This window comes from Wyeomyia smithii, chromosome 2, assembly GCF_029784165.1.
Source record: "Wyeomyia smithii strain HCP4-BCI-WySm-NY-G18 chromosome 2, ASM2978416v1, whole genome shotgun sequence".
NCBI classification, from domain to species: Eukaryota; Metazoa; Arthropoda; class Insecta; order Diptera; family Culicidae; genus Wyeomyia; species Wyeomyia smithii.
The window spans coordinates 154,687,558-154,704,138 of NC_073695.1; the positions used below are offsets into that span (position 1 = coordinate 154,687,558).

At 46.0% G+C, this 16,581-nt stretch overlaps 2 protein-coding genes across 2 annotated transcripts; one reads left to right on the forward strand and one right to left on the reverse strand.

Annotated features, from left to right (window-relative positions):
• Window positions 1-2,756: 2,756 nt before the first annotated feature.
• Window positions 2,757-5,103, forward strand: LOC129720107 (uncharacterized). Its single transcript, XM_055671528.1, has 2 exons — window positions 2,757-3,170; window positions 4,123-5,103. The coding sequence occupies exons 1-2, from the start codon at window positions 2,757-2,759 to the stop codon at window positions 5,101-5,103; spliced, it is 1,395 nt and encodes a 464-aa protein (XP_055527503.1).
• A 3,852-nt stretch (window positions 5,104-8,955) lies between these two features.
• On the reverse strand, window positions 8,956-14,280 carry LOC129720108 (uncharacterized). Its single transcript, XM_055671529.1, has one exon. The coding sequence runs from the start codon at window positions 14,278-14,280 to the stop codon at window positions 8,956-8,958; it is 5,325 nt and encodes a 1,774-aa protein (XP_055527504.1).
• Window positions 14,281-16,581: the final 2,301 nt, after the last annotated feature.

Genomic DNA, 16,581 nt, shown 5'->3' on the forward strand with positions numbered 1-16,581 from the left:
CGTTTGACTTTGTTGGCAAGTTCGAAGTTGTTGGGTTCACTGCTGCAGTCAAATTCCCTGGTCTGGTCCCTTTGTCAATCGCGAACGCAATCGGTCGGCTCGGTCAAGTCATCTAATCGTGCTTTGCTGATTATCGAAATATTGAACGAAGTGATTAGTGACATTGTTTGAAAAGTTGCAGTGCTGCTGAACAATCAAGTAATAAAGACTGAATGTACTCTGAAAGTGCGCGAACATTTTAACTGAGTGATAAAAGTTAAGATCATTCCTGCAACTTTTTCTCAAGAAACGTTGATCAGTAGCTCTGCAACATTGTGATAAGAGGAGTGAAGTGCAAAATGAAAGACATAAAGGAGCTGAAAAAACATGAGCGGCAGCTGCGGTCGTCCATCAAAACCATAGGGAAGTTTGTACAAGATTTTCAAGCTGACATGCACGAGAAACAAATCGATGTTCGTTTGGAAACGTTAGAGAATGCGATGAAGAAATTTTACACCGTCCGCCGCAAAATCGAATTAATCATCGATGAAGAAGATGAGAAGCCTGACATGAAGGAGTATGCTGAAAAACGAGCAGAGCGTTTGGAAGCACTATCAACCCAGCGAGAAGCAGAATATAATGAAGCCATTCGAGTTGCAGAGGAGGAGTATTACGAGATCAAAACGGCACTTATATCTTTGCAGCAGATGCACCAGCAGGACCACTGTAGCACAACCACAAGGTTCAAAGGTGAAGCTACCAGATATAAAATTGCCAACGTTCAGCGGTAAGGTAAAGGACTGGGTCACGTTCCGAGACACCTTTCGGAGTTTGATACATAACAACCGTCAGCTCGATGATGTCGACAAGTTCACGTATTTACGATCGTCGGTCGCTGGTGATGCCTTTCAGGAAATCAATTCTGTTGGACTTTCGGTAGACAACTACGAAGTGGCATGGAGGATGTTGGAAAAAAGGTTCGAAAACAAAAAGCTGATTGTAAAGGCCCATCTGGATGCACTTTTTGCTATTGAGCCCATGCGAAGAGAAAGTTGTGACTCTCTTAATTACCTCATCAATGAGTTTGACAAGAATTTACAAATGCTTGCAAAAATCGGAGAAAACCCTGCGAACTGGTCAACGATTTTAGCTCACATGGTCTGTGCGCGTTTGGATTCGGTTACTCTTCGACAATGGGAGACTCATCATAACTCCAAGGAGGTTCCAAAGTTTGAGCTCTTGATTGAATTTCTTCGTGACCAATGTACGGTTCTGCAGTCCATCGCTCCAAATAAATCCAATACAGACGAAATAAGACGTCCGCGGTTGGCTGTGGCACATACATCTGTACAGTCATCGAAAAAGTGCTTGTTGTGTGGTGATTCGTTTCACCTTGCGTTCCGGTGCGAGAAATTTCAGTCCATGTCAGTAAAACAACGTGTGGAAGAAGTGAGTAAGAAGCGATTATGTCGAAACTGCTTATCTACTGGGCATTTCGCGGAGAGCTGTTCTCGTGGTTCCTGTAATCGATGCGAGGAAGCATCATACTCTTCTACATTACGACAGCGGAGTAGCCTCTTCGCGTCCAGTGAAACCGTTCGTTCCGCAAGGACAAGGTAGACCACGAACTGCAGCCCCACAATCACAACAAACACACTCTAAACCACAAGGTCAGACACAAAATACACTCACTCAATCACTCACAGAGCAGAAACCTACAACATCATATCCCATTGTTCGCACAATGTCTCCCAATACTCACCCACCAACCACCGAAGACCGAAACATAACAACAACTTTCGAAAGCGTTGCTCGAGCTTCGACACACCAAGTTCTTCTGTCTACTGCCATCGTTCGTGTGCAATCGGAAACAGTAGCATACCATCAACCAAATGCGTTGAAGCAAACATTCTGCCGAGGCTCCCCTCGATTTCGTCATTTGCCGAAAATATGAAATTTTACATCCTTCCAAGGATCACCAGAGCGCTACCTATAAATCCCGTAGAAATCAACCTTTGTCAGCTTCCCCAAGAATTTATTTTGGCAGATCCATCGTTTGGGAAACCTGGACCAATAGACATGATCATTGGAGCCGAAGTATACTTTGACCTACTAGCGGTAGGGAAGAAAAAGTTGAGCGAAGATGGTCCAACTCTCCAAGAAACCGTGTTCGGTTGGATAATATCTGGAAGAGTTCCTGATCAAATTCGTACCCCCCAAACATCAACGTTCATCAGTTCGACAGTTAATCTTCAAAAACTGATTGCTAAGTTCTGGGAGTTAGAGGCCTGCCATGTAAGCAGTACTTATTCAATCGAAGAGACCGCATGTGAGGAGCTATTTGAGCGTACGTGGCTCCGAAGGAAGATTTGTGTTTACTCTGCCAAAGAAGGAAACCACGATGTCGAAGCTGGGAGAATCCAGAACCATAGCATTAAGGCGGTTTACTAACTTGGAAAAAAGACTTGATTCGAGTCCTGAGCTGAAGGCAACGTACAGTGAGTTTATTCACGAGTATCAACTATTGGGCCACATGAAGGAGGTCGACGACGAACCCTGCACGGAGCCCGTGTACTACTTGCCTCATCACGCTATGTTAAAACCACGACAGCACGACAACGAAGCTTCGTGTTGTTTTTGACGGTTCATGTCGCACTTTAACTGGCGTCTCCTTGAATGACGCACTCATGGTTGGACCAGTCGTTCAGGACAGCCTATTTTCGATCATCATGCGCTTCCGTTTACGTCGCTTTGCTCTCGTCGCTGACGTTGCCAAAATGTATCGGATGGTTCGAGTTCAGCCATCAGACCAGCACTTGCAGAGAATTCTCTGGAGGGATTCACCCCAAGCTCCAGTCAAGACATACGAGCTTACCATCGTCACATACGGCACGGCGTGTGCCCCGTATCTTGCAACAAAATGTCTCACGCAGTTGGGGAAGGATTGCCAATCTACACACCCTTTAGGTGCCGAAGCAATACAAAAGGATTTCTACGTAGATGACATGTTATCGGGAGCTGATGATTTCGAACAAGCTAAAAGGTTGATGTCAGAGGTAATCGAGGTGACCGACTCAGCAGGATTTACCCTTAGAAAGTGGAACTCTAATTCTGCTCAGCTGATTGCTAATCTTCCTAAGCATCTAAAGGATGATCGGACCACTCTGGAGTTAGATTCATCTAGTGCGACAGTAAAGACCCTGGGACTTCGTTGGGACACCAGATCCGACAGTTTTTGCTTTAACTTTCCACAATGGCGATCAAATACACTGTCTATCACAAAGCGTTGCATCCACTCAGACGCAGCATGCCTTTTCGACTCGCTTGGTTTAGTGGGACCAGTTGTAGTACAGTTTGTACCTTCGCTGTACCGCAGCAGATGGAACCGTTTCAATAACTCTTATCACTTCAAAATCAATAGTAGCTCCCCTAGAAAACTTGAAAACCAAAAAGAAAAAGGTAACCATTCCTCGGTTAGAGCTCTCATCTGCCCTTCTGCTCAGCCATCTTTACGAAAAAATTGCCTGTAATGCTCCATTTAAACCGCAATTCTTCTGGACTGACTCCATGATAGTCAAACACTGGCTGGCATCGCAACCATCAAAATGGCAAGTTTTTGTCGCAAAGCGTGTATCCGAGATACAACATATTACAAGGGATGGAGTTCGGAACCATGTGCCTGGTACAGAGAACCCCGCAGATCTCATTTCCAGGGGGATGTCCCCTGCTCAATTGCAGTATCAATCTTCGTGGTTCCAGGGTCCTCATTGGTTGTGTCAAGTACAAGAATATTGACCACGAACGGAGGAATCAAACCAAGAAGAGCTTGAGCCCACCTAGTTAGAAGAACGATCCTCGTCGTTTCCCACTCAAGCACTTCCACCAAGTGAACTATTCAGCATCAGATCGTCGTACACGGATCTTGTCCGGTTAGTTGAATTGCTCAGACGCTTCAGGTTCAACTCGCAAGCTTGTAACCGCCAACAACGGAGACTAGGCATCATTTCACACGAAGAACTAGAGAAATCAATGCTTGTCCTGGTTCGACTGTCGCAGAAGGAGTGTTTCTCAGCAGAACTTCGCAGTTTAACGAAACATGGCCATGTTCAAGAAGGGTCTTCAATCATGAGCCTACATCCACAGCTATCCAGCGATGGTTTGATTCATGTTGGCGGCCGGTTACTAAATGCGTCAATCCCAGAATCCAGAAAGCATCCCTTTATCTTGAACCACCATCATCTACTAACATTGTTGATTATGCGGCACTATCATCTCAAGTTGTTTCATGCAGGACAGCAACTATTAATTGCATCTGTAAGAGAAAGGTTTTGGCCAACCTCAATTCATAGCTTGGCTAGAAGAGTCATTCACGAATGCATTGCATGCTTAAAAAATAAGCCGAAGGTTTTAGAACAACTGATGGCAGATCTTCCCCCAGAGCGAGTAACACCGTCATCACCATTCTTAAAGGTTGGAGTGGATTATTGTGGACCATTCCTTATTAGTTATCCTAATCGTAAGGCCAGACCAGTAAAATGCTATGTTGCTATATTTGTTTGCTTGGCTGTCAAAGCGGTCCACTTAGAGCTTGTGACCGACCTGACTACTGCAGCTTTCCTAGCAGCATTGAAACGCTTTGTTGCCCGGAGAGGAAAACCGCAAGTGATAATGTGTGATAATGCTACCACATTTGTTGGAGCCAAGAGAGAACTGATGGAGCTTTATAAACTGTTTTATAGTCAGCAGTTCCAAGAGTCAATCACCAAGCATGCTGGAAGCGATGGAATCGACTTTCGCTTCATCCCCCCTCGCTCACCAAACTTTGGTGGGTTATGGGAGGCGCAGGGCAAATCGTTCAAGACACATTTCAGAAAAACCATCGGACTCAGGACACTAAACGTCGATGAAATGCAAACCGCTCTTGCACAAATCGAGGCTGTATTGAACTCCCGCCCAATGACACCTGTAAGCAGCGACCCTAACAACTTTGAAGCACTTACTCCTGGGCACTTCTTAGTGCATCGTCCGTTGACAGCGATTCCAGAACCTGATTTGCAGGATGTTCCATTTAATCGGTTATCGATGTGGCAGCGTGCCCAGAGTTTCACACAGCAGCTTTGGTAAAAGTGGAGCACACAATATCTGTCTGACCTTCACAACCGTACAAAGTGGACCAAACAACGAGATAATGTGACAGTGGGAACGATGGTCTTGCTTAAGGACGAAAATGCACCTCCTCTAAAGTGGCATTTGGCACGGGTAGTGAAGATTTTTGTCAGACAAGACGGCAACATCAGAGTAGTTACAGTACGCACGAAGGATGGTTGCTTCGACAGAGGAATCTCAAAAATTTGTGTACTTCCGATTCGTGACAACACTCATCAATCAACAGCAGACGGATATTAAGTTCCCTGCTGCAACGCTGCGGAGGGCTCCCTAGTGAGTACCTCCGCGGGCCAGTTAAGTTTTTGTTTCATATGACAATTCAAAAAGCTCAAGGAATTTTTGTCTCCCATAGGTTGCTCTGTCCCACCACGGGTCAGAAATCATCATTAGCAGTCATTCCCTTTATCTTCAATCAACCATTGATTCATTGCATGCATGCATGTTGGTTTAGTATAGAAATCATACTGGAAGGGTCCAGTATCCTTGGTTTAGTAACAAGCATGAAGTTCGACGCACGCGGCGTTTACGTTGACTGCAAGGGTCATCGTCCAATGGAAAGTAAAATAATCACATCATATCGTTACCAGCAACAAGTTCAGCATCAATCAGTTCCTGAAGGCAACTATGTTATAGGCTCCCATCAGTGTTAGTCAGTTGGTTGGAGTTCGGTCTGATCAGCCCTATTTGTCAATCAACACCTAACACTCTACGAAGAAGAAGTTCAAGCCATAGTCACACTCATCTCATCATCTTCGAGAATTCCACCAGGCGTTCTTATCATTACACAAAAAAATGTCAGTATACTACATCCATCTCATCCTGAGGAAATCGTCAAATAAATCGCAATATCGTCAAGGGTGTCAAACACAACAAGCCAAGCTGAAGGAAGGAAGTCAATGCATCATCTGATGCCATCCAAAGTCATCGAAGAGAACTAAGCGTAAAATTATCCGAAAGATTGCAGTTGTTCATCACAGCATCACTATCCGAAAGTACCAGAGCAGGCAGAAGAAGTGCGGCAACATCTAATGGAGGAAGACGACCATACCGAGAGGGCTCGGTGTCAAGAGCCTCAGAAGCAGAATAGTTCCAGAATAAAAGTGAATTGAATTAAAAAAAATTAAATCAAACATGTTAGAAGAAGTTAAGTAAAATTGAAAAATGGTTAAAAGACTAGAGAGAAGAAAAAATCATGCAAATAATTTAAGCAAAACAAAGTTTGAAACCGGTCTGGTTTCAAGGCGGCCGGCATGTTTAGAAACTATCGTTCCATAATTGTTAGCAACACTGGTATGCCATCTCAATATTCTCTCTTAAAATATGCTTATCAAAGAGCAATAGAAACTCACGATCGTGGATGTTCGTGTGTTATATTCACCACACTGACCCACAGCAGTGTCCAGTTCAATCGGTCAGTATCAGTCTGAAATATAGAATTGCATAAAAAAACACGCTAAAATTGTCAATCCTCTCAATGGTTAAAAATTCTGTGAATAAATTATTTGATTCCAATCGAGAACATATATATATATATATATATATATATATATATATATATATATATATATATATATATATATATATATATATATATATATATATATATATATATATATATATATATATATATATATATATATATATATATATATATATATATATATGTTCCCGGTTCCACCAGTGACCACCAGTCGGTCTGCTATAGCGTAGTCCATAACGTGAGGCGGCAGGCGACGGGTAGAGCCTACACTCCGACCGTCCGCGGGTGGAAGACATCGCATTTCGATGCCGAGGTACTTGCAGAAGCAATGAGAAGAGAGCGCGAGGGGGGCAGTTGGCTCCGTCCGAGTGCTGACCAATCAGTTGCCACATTATCGCGGGTGTGCGACGCCACCATGCCTAGGACCCGCCAACCTAGGAATGGTAAGTCACCGGTATACTGGTGGACCGACGCGATAGCGGACCTCCGTAGCGCGTGCCTCCATGCAAGACGGATGTTGCAACGTGCACGTACCGATGCACAGAGTGTAGAGCGCCGTGTAGCATTCGGATCTGCAAGATCGGCACTTAAAAGTGCGATAAAGGCGAGCAAGAGGGCCTGCTTCGATAGGCTATGAGCGAGTGCCAATACGAATCCGTGGGGCAACGCCTACAGAGTCGTAATGGCGAAGACCAAAGGCGTGTTGGCGCCTACAGAGCGATCACCAGCGATGCTGGAGCGTATCATCGGGGACTCTTACCACGCCACGAGCCAAATCTCATCGTGATCGCCAACTCATCGAGATCGCCAACTCCCTAAAGGTGAGCAAGGCACCGGGACCGGATGGAATCCCGAACTTGGCCATCAGGACGGCCATGAAAGTGGCCCCCGATTTATTTCGAGCAGTCATGCAGAAGTGCCTGGATGACTGCCTCTTTCCGGACAGGTGGAAGCGACAGAGATTGGTGCTGTTGCCGATGGCTGGGAAACCGCCAGGGGACCCATCGGCATACAGACCTATCTGTCTGCTGGACACTACGGGCAAGGTGCTTGAGAGGATTATCCTCAACAGACTGGTGAAGTACACAGAGGGTGTAAACGGTCTGGCAAGTAACCAGTTCGGCTTCCGGAAAGGTAGATCCACGCTGGATGCTATTCTCTCTGTCACCAAAACGGCAGAGGTAGCACTCCAGCGTAAGAGTTGGAGCATTCGCTATTGCGCAATCGTCACGCTTGACGTGAAGAATGCATTCAATAGCGCCAGTTGGGATTCCATAGCGCTCGCGCTTAGGAGCATCCACGTACCGGTGTCGTTGTACAAGATTTTGGAAAATTATTTCCAGAATCGGGTACTAGTTTACAACACCCAATCACCGCAGGGGTACCGCAAGGTTCCATCCGGGCTCATGTGCCTAAGGGGTGGCGAGCGCGTACCGTACAGTGTCATACGACGCAATCTGCGTCCTGTCCGGCATGATGCCTATCAGCATAGCCATTGTTGGATTTACCTCCAGTCCAACACGAGATAGGGATGCTGGGCTTGCGTTATTGCCGCGTTAGCGGCCTAACCAGAGATTGCGCTCGCACTCGAAATAATTTTACCAATTGTGTCCAGCCGTGGACCACGCCGAATGCCTTGCAACTCAATCCGCCTCTTTGGATGGTTGCAACGAATAAGGAAAGTAACACCTTGTTTAACCCCGCGAATTACTTAAACGCACTATTTTTATTCATTAAACAGTGAAAGTGTATTTTATAATTATATTTCTAACTGCTAATTTAATATAAGGATGAGTTAAAAATTCCTGGTGGTCTTCCTGAGCCGCTCTTGTTGGAGTTCGAAATGGGAGTGATGACTGCTGCTGATCCGAAAGTGGGCCAAGGTGAAGTGAGTCCAAGCGGCGATGTTTTTCTCCCGAAGTGATCGTTGCGCGCCTCCCGATTGATCCCGATACCGATCCTCCTCGATTGGCAGATCAGCAATCTCGCTCTCACGGTAGTGATAAAGGCTCACCACCACTTATCAGCAGCGCGTTCGGTAGAGGCTAATGATGATGATGATGATGATGATGGTTGGTGTTCGATTCTGCTGCTGTGACCGTCTTCAGTTCCCGTGTGCCGCTTGCTTTCGGATAAAATAGCCTGTCTCTCGTATGTCGCTTATTTTCGGATATGCATGTAGTGGACTGTATAGTTGACTCCAACCAGGGATGAAGTATTGGGGTGACCCTTGTTGTTCACCAACATCCTCACCCACCCAGAAATAGCCAGATTTCTGAAAAGAATACAAAAAAACTCCTCCTCGACCAGGGTGTGATGGAAATTAGGGTTTATTGGTTCGCTCGACCAGAGCCTTCGTCGTCCTCGTCAAACTCTGCTGATGGTAAAATGCAAATTTTTTCTACAGGCCTTGTGAGAAAGCCTGCTGCGGTTTTGAGCGTCACTACTCGGACAACACCATCTTGGCCAGGATGGACCTTTTGAATCCTGCCGGTTTTCCATCGTAGCGGGGGTAAATTATCGTCTTTAATGATGACTAGCTTGCCTTCTTCAATTGGAACAGGTACTCGCCAACGTTTTATGCGAGATTGTAGTTGCGATAGATATTCTCTTTTCCACCTTATCCAGAAGTTTTGAACATTTCTTTGTACCAGTTGCCACTGTTTTAAACGGTTGGTTGGAATGTCTAGGTAATTCTGATCTGGGAGTGCTTGTAGTGAGGCACCGACCAAAAAATGTGCTGGGGTGAGTGGTTCTAGATCGTTGGGATCCTCGGAACTGGCAGTAATCGGTCGAGAGTTTAGACATCCCTCCACCTGTACGAGCAACGTGCTCATATCCTCCGATGTAGCTGGGTTCTCCCCCAGCACTCTCAAGATGTGGTGCTTCGCCGAGCGAACTGCCGCCTCCCAAAGCCCACCGAAATGTGGCGCACTTGGGGGACTGAAATGCCATTGAACTCCGTCCTCTGCACAGTATTTAGCTACCCTTCCATGATGTTCCTTATTTTTTAACAAGCGCAGTAATTCTTGGAGTTTATTGCGAGCTCCGACAAAATTCGTACCGTTGTCGGAGTACAAATCCGATGGTCTTCCTCTCCGTGCCACAAAACGGCGAAGTGCTTGTAAAAATCTTTCTGTCGACAAATCTGACACAAGCTCAAGCTTTGTGCAGAAACAAACAAAAATAGAACCGTAGGCCTTCACTATTGGTCGCCTGGGCGCAGGTCGCAAATATATTGGACCAAAATAATCCACACCCGTTTTCGAAAATGGACGTGCCACGTTTACTCGAGCCGCTGGTAAATCACCCATGAATTGCGGTACCGAAGTTGGGTTTGCTCGAAAACACTTTTGGCACTTGTGAACCGTCTGTCTCGCTGCATCCCTTCCTCTTAGTGGCCAATAGCGCAGTTTTACTACGCTCAAAAGTAACTGGGGTCCTGCATGGAGCATTCGCCCATGATAATACAAAAATATTAGCTTCGTTAGATGATGACGCGCAGGTAGGACTATTGGATGTTTTGTATCGAAAGGTTCCTGAGCGTGCTGAAGACGGCCGCCAACTCTAATAAGCCCATCCTGAGAAATTTTGGGATTAAGCCAACGCAACGATGATCGCTGAGAAACTGCTTCCCCCTTAGAAAGCGCTTCCCATTCCATCGAAAAACACTCTCTTTGCACTCGTTCGATAAGTGTTCGTTCTGCTTCTCGTAACTCTTTCGTTGTGAGGAATCCTGATGGGTACCTTTTCCCTCTCGAGCGAAACATTTCTCTGGCGCGTAGCCAAATTACCGTATGTCTCAGTAACTTTGAAAAGGAAGAAAATTTACCAAGATACCAGTCTGTAAATTCTGCTGTCGAAGATACTGTGGCTGCTATTACTGCCCGACGTTTCTTCTCCTCTGCTTCATCGTCAACTTGATTTATTAGAGTCTTAGGCCAAAACTCTTGACTCTCAGCCAACCATGATGGCCCGTGCCACCAGAAGTCATTATGCAATATGTCCTCTGCGCTGATGCCTCTTGAAATCAGGTCTGCTGGGTTTTGGACTCCCGGAACGTGCCTCCAAGTATTTGGTTCCGTTAGACCTTGTATTTTGGACACTCTGTTAGCGATGTAGGTACTCCATGTAGTAGGAACTGCTTGAATCCAGCGCAGTACACACGTAGAGTCGGTCCAAAAGTAGGTGGGTAAATTGAGCTTCAACGACTGTTGAATTTTGCCATATAATTTTGCTACCAGCTCCGCTCCACAAAGCTCTAATCTCGGTATCGTTTGACACCTTAATGGAGCAACCTTGGATTTTGAGGTCAACAGTTGTACAGCTACGTTCCCTGTTGAATCCATACTTCGGATGTAGACACACCCTCCATACGCCTTTTCTGAAGCATCACTAAAGCAATGAAGTTCTACTGTCACCGCTCCTGGGAGGATGACGCAACGATTGATGCGAATTTCGTTGAGCAAAGGTAATCTTGAATAAAACCTCCGCCAACTCTCACCCACCGTCAAAGGTAGCGGTTCGTCCCAGTCTAATCTGCTCCCTTTCTTTGTTTGCAAGGTCCACAATAGTTGCATGAATATTTTGGCTGATGTAATAACAGCTCCGATGAGCCCCAATGGATCGAAAAGCGTAGCTATGATCGAAAGGATTTGGCGTTTAGAAAGCTCTTCATATTTTTCCAGTGGCGGGATCTTGAACTGGAATCTGAAAACGTCCGTTCTTGGCATCCAGGTCAATCCTAGTGTCTTCACAGAAGGGTCTGGGTCTAGATTTATACCACTCACATCGCTTATCGCTAGATTCTCCGTCGGAATTTCACGTAAAACCTCAGCGCAGTTCGATGCCCATTTACGAAGACGAAATCCTCCACTGTTCATCATTGCATCCAATTGCAGCCTTAATTGATGTGCCTCCTCCTGGTCGTTCGACCCCGTGATAACGTCATCCATATAGGTGTCTTCCATAACCGCCCTCGCTGCTAGAGGGAATCGTGCTCCTTCATCTTTCGCCAGTTGGTTTAATGTTCGTGTCGCAAGAAACGGGGCAGGCTTGGTGCCGTATGTCACCGTATTAAGCTCATAAGTAGCTACTTCATCAGTAGGCGACGACCGCCAAAGAATACACTGCAGTGGTCTATCCTCTGGCCTAATGAAGATTTGCCGAAACATTTTCTCAACGTCGGCGACCAGCATGATTTGCTTCGTTCTGCAACGCAATATAATCGAACGTAACTCCTCCTGAATCACCGGGCCCACCAAGAGCACCTCGTTTAACGAAGTATTCGTGGAGGTCTTGCATGAAGCATCGAAAACGACGCGGACCTTAGTGGTCGTACTGGCCTCCTTCACCACGGGATGATGTGGTAAATAGCATCGCTCTGCTGCTGCTCGTTGGGTTTCCTTAATCAACCGCATATGCCCTAACTCTATATATTCGCTCATGAATGCCAAATATTGCTGCTTCAAATCAGAATTCCTTGCCAACCTCCGCTCCGTTCCTTGGAGACGTCGTAATGCGATATTTTTTGATTCACCCAGACGAGTAAAGGCATCCTCAACCATTGGCATCGCAACCGTATATCGTCCGTCAGTGCCACGCTGTACTGTCTGTTTAAATATTTCCTCACATCGTTCTTCTTCCTTTGAATATGACCTTTTGAGCTCGATTTCCTCACAAGCCCAAAATTTTGCAATCAATTCATCCAGTCCTTTCGTAGTCACGTGGCAGCTGACACGTGGCGCCTGCTCGATCGATGACAGCCCGCCAGAAACCACCCATCCAAATACGGATTCATTCAAAGACGGCATCTGCTCTCCCAATGTGATTTTTCGACCAGATACGAAGAAGTCGAAAAACGCCTCAATGCCTAGTACTAAGTCTATTCCCATAGACACACAGAACGAGGGATCGGCGAGTTGGATACCCTCTGGAATACTCCATCCCTTCACATTTACCGTTGCCGTTGGCAAATGTACCGTAACCTTAGGTAACACGAGAAAGCCCATTTCCCGGGTAAAATCCGATATTCTTGAACGAATTGTTGCCTGAATCCGTTGTTTAACCCTTGTAGCTGCTTGTCCAATACCCAGAACAGAAATATCCACCTTTTTACGGTCTACCTTCAACCGTTGACTTAACTTCTCCGAGATGAAGTTACTCTCAGAGCCTGAATCGAGAAGTGCGCGTGCTGGAACTTGGTTGCCATGATCGTCCTCAACAAGAAGCACTGCAGTAGCCAGAAGAACCGTTGATTTGATATACGTTGCAGAATTTGACACTGATGTGCTGGTAGCCACCATATTGACTATTTGGGACAAATTAGTTGGCGTGGATGGTTGTTTTCCCGTAGTTGCACATGGGGTAGCAGCGGTAGTAGTAGTACTTCGATTTTTGGAGGTGTTCTCCCTTTCCCGTTTAAAGCATACCATTGTATGATGACGACTCTTGCACGAGCGACAAGAATACTTAGACTGGCAATCTTTTGCTTGATGACCGAGTCTAAAGCAATTGCGACAAAGTGAGTGAGTGCAAACGAGGGCATCACGCTCTGTCACCGACATCCGCTGAAATGTCTCGCATTGGAATAGTAAATGGTTTGCCGAGCACACCGTGCATCGTATACCGGACGATTGCACTGTGCTGTAACTAGTTTTAACCGCCACTGGCCTCAGCCTTTGGGGTGGCAGTTGGTTACCTCCCTTAGTGTCCACTATTCTCGAAGGCAAACATTCCAGTACTTGAGTCCGACGGCGCAGAAACTCCAACAATTCCTTCACCGTATCCGTTTTCTGTGTAGCAGAAATCTCTTCCCATCCTCGGCGAGTTATCGGGTCTAACCGCGTTGTGAGAAGATTAGTTAGAAGTAGGTCCTTGTATTCAATCGGTTGCACTATCTGGTCAAGTGTTTGTACTATCCTTTCGAAACCTTCTAATAAAGCATGAAGTTGGTTGGGGCATTCCTTAGAAACTGTTGGCAACTGAAACAGCGATTGGACCTGTCGCTTTTTCAATTGTTTGCTGTTGTCGTACCTTTTTAGCAGCATATCCCAAGCGATCAAGTAGTTTGATCTAGTAATTTGCAATGGGTCAACTAGACCCTTCGGTTCCCCTTGCAGGCAACCCTTGAGGTAGTGGAATTTTTCAACCTCCGGCAGATCCGCCTTACAATGGATAAGAGACGTGAACAGATCTCGAAAGCTTAGCCATTCATCAATGTTCCCGTCAAACGACTGCAGTTTGATTTGCGGGAGACGAACGTGGTCGAGCGAACCTTGCATTGTAGTATCACCTGCATGGGTGGATTGTTCCAACAGTGGAGTAGCTTGGTGTTCCTTGATTCGCTCCAACAGGAACGGCTTTGCACGATAATAACGGTTGCTGAACTCTCTTCTCTCCTTGTCGTAGGCGTCTCCACTCTCGGGTGGAAAATCGTCGTGTGATTTAATCTCGACAAGTGTCTCCCCAAATTTCTCCCACAATTCCTCGAGTTTTTGCAAACGGACTTCGATTTCAGTGATAGTGCTTCCATCCGGGAATTGTTCCACAAATTCCCAAATATCATTGAAGGATGATTGAATTTCCTTCAATTTCGCTATCCAGCCTTTTAGGGACGGTGCCTTTTTTGTAGCGGACCCAGCAGCGGCTGGCATGGTAACCGATTGTTATAAGCGGGAAAAATAGGTGGTGTAATATTCTGCGAACGATCCTAGCCTCGCCAGGCATATACTATTCTATATTTACCTGACGGAATATATTGCTGCACTCCAAGCGAATGTAAAATTGTGACCAATAGCGAACTAAGTGGCGATGCGGTGGGTTTGTTCCAAAATAATCTCAAATGATCGATAGAAACGGGAAATCGAGGTGGGAAAGCAAGCATGTAGTATCAATAAAAGCCCAGGCCACGGCTGGCCATATACTGTTGAATCTCACCTGGAGAAACTAACAGCGCAGCAAATCACAAAGTAAGTTCGAGTAGCAAATGTATCGTACATTATAAACTTGTCTCCGTAAGTAGCCTCATAGACTCGCATATAGAGTAGAATAGTATAAAGCACAACGCACCGTCGAAGAGGATATTTTATTATAATTGTGAAGTATCCGAGCCTAGCTTCGGCGAACATATACCATCAATTGTTCACTAACCTGGAGAACCTTGTTCTGCGCTTCCTCTTCTTAATGATAGGGTTCAGACTATTTCCTTCCAATCCTTCCAATTAGTGGTGTGCTTTATCCAACTTCAACCGTTATCCAATATAAATGCCGACAGTGCAGTAAAGTAACTCGATGTGCAAAGCAATGATGTTCGAAAACGTGTGTTAGTATTGCATAAACGATAAGCTTCGGCTGGACATATGGTAGTGGATCAACTCACCTGAGAAAAATCCCTTGGCGCCAATGTCCAGTTAAGCGATGGCGGATAAGAAGCGTTAGAAAATATGCGATGGCGGAACAACCTTTGTTCCCCAATACTCCAATAAACTTCACCGCCCAAAATGGCGTCGTCCCGTAAATGAAGGAGTCGCTCCAAAACGCAATGGCGAAAGCCCAGCTTTGATGATCCGGATCAGTCCTCGATCCGGCTCGAAGGACCAATATGTTGGATTTACCTCCAGTCCAACACGAGATAGGGATGCTGGGCTTGCGTTATTGCCGCGTTAGCGGCCTAACCAGAGATTGCGCTCGCACTCGAAATAATTTTACCAATTGTGTCCAGCCGTGGACCACGCCGAATGCCTTGCAACTCAATCCGCCTCTTTGGATGGTTGCAACGAATAAGGAAAGTAACACCTTGTTTAACCCCGCGAATTACTTAAACGCACTATTTTTATTCATTAAACAGTGAAAGTGTATTTTATAATTATATTTCTAACTGCTAATTTAATATAAGGATGAGTTAAAAATTCCTGGTGGTCTTCCTGAGCCGCTCTTGTTGGAGTTCGAAATGGGAGTGATGACTGCTGCTGATCCGAAAGTGGGCCAAGGTGAAGTGAGTCCAAGCGGCGATGTTTTTCTCCCGAAGTGATCGTTGCGCGCCTCCCGATTGATCCCGATACCGATCCTCCTCGATTGGCAGATCAGCAATCTCGCTCTCACGGTAGTGATAAAGGCTCACCACCACTTATCAGCAGCGCGTTCGGTAGAGGCTAATGATGATGATGATGATGATGATGGTTGGTGTTCGATTCTGCTGCTGTGACCGTCTTCAGTTCCCGTGTGCCGCTTGCTTTCGGATAAAATAGCCTGTCTCTCGTATGTCGCTTATTTTCGGATATGCATGTAGTGGACTGTATAGTTGACTCCAACCAGGGATGAAGTATTGGGGTGACCCTTGTTGTTCACCAACAGCCATTAAGGAGGACGTAGAATGCTTCGATCAACGTGATACAAGGGGTGTACGAGGCACCAGAAGGTCATTCTCGTTGATCAGATGGCAGCAGGAATGGTCCAATTCCGTAAAGGGTAGATGGACGCATCGACTTATTCCGGACGTATCCGGATGGGTCGGGAGGCGCCATGGAGAAGTTAACTTCCACTTGACACAGATTCTGTCAGGTCATGGTTGCTTCAGGCAGTATCTACACAGATTCGGGCATGCGGGGTCCCCCATGTGTCCCGAGTGCGCGGATGCGGAAGAGACTGCTGAGCATGTCTTCTTCGTGTGCCCTAGTTTTGTGCATGCGCGGAGCGACATGATGGTAGTGAGCGGGCCAGACACCACTCCGGACAACCTAGTTCGGAGGATGTGTAAAGACCCAAACATTTGGAGGGCGGTTTGTACAGCCGCCTCTCAAATAGTTTTAGAATTGCAAAACAGGTGACAGGTTGACCACCGACAAGCCAGTGTTAGCTAACGGCCAGTCTTCAGGTTAGTTAGCTAAGTTAGCTAAGAGACCTAAAGAACCAAGAGGGTGCACAGAGCACAAAAGCCGCTCCCCGAAGCAATACCT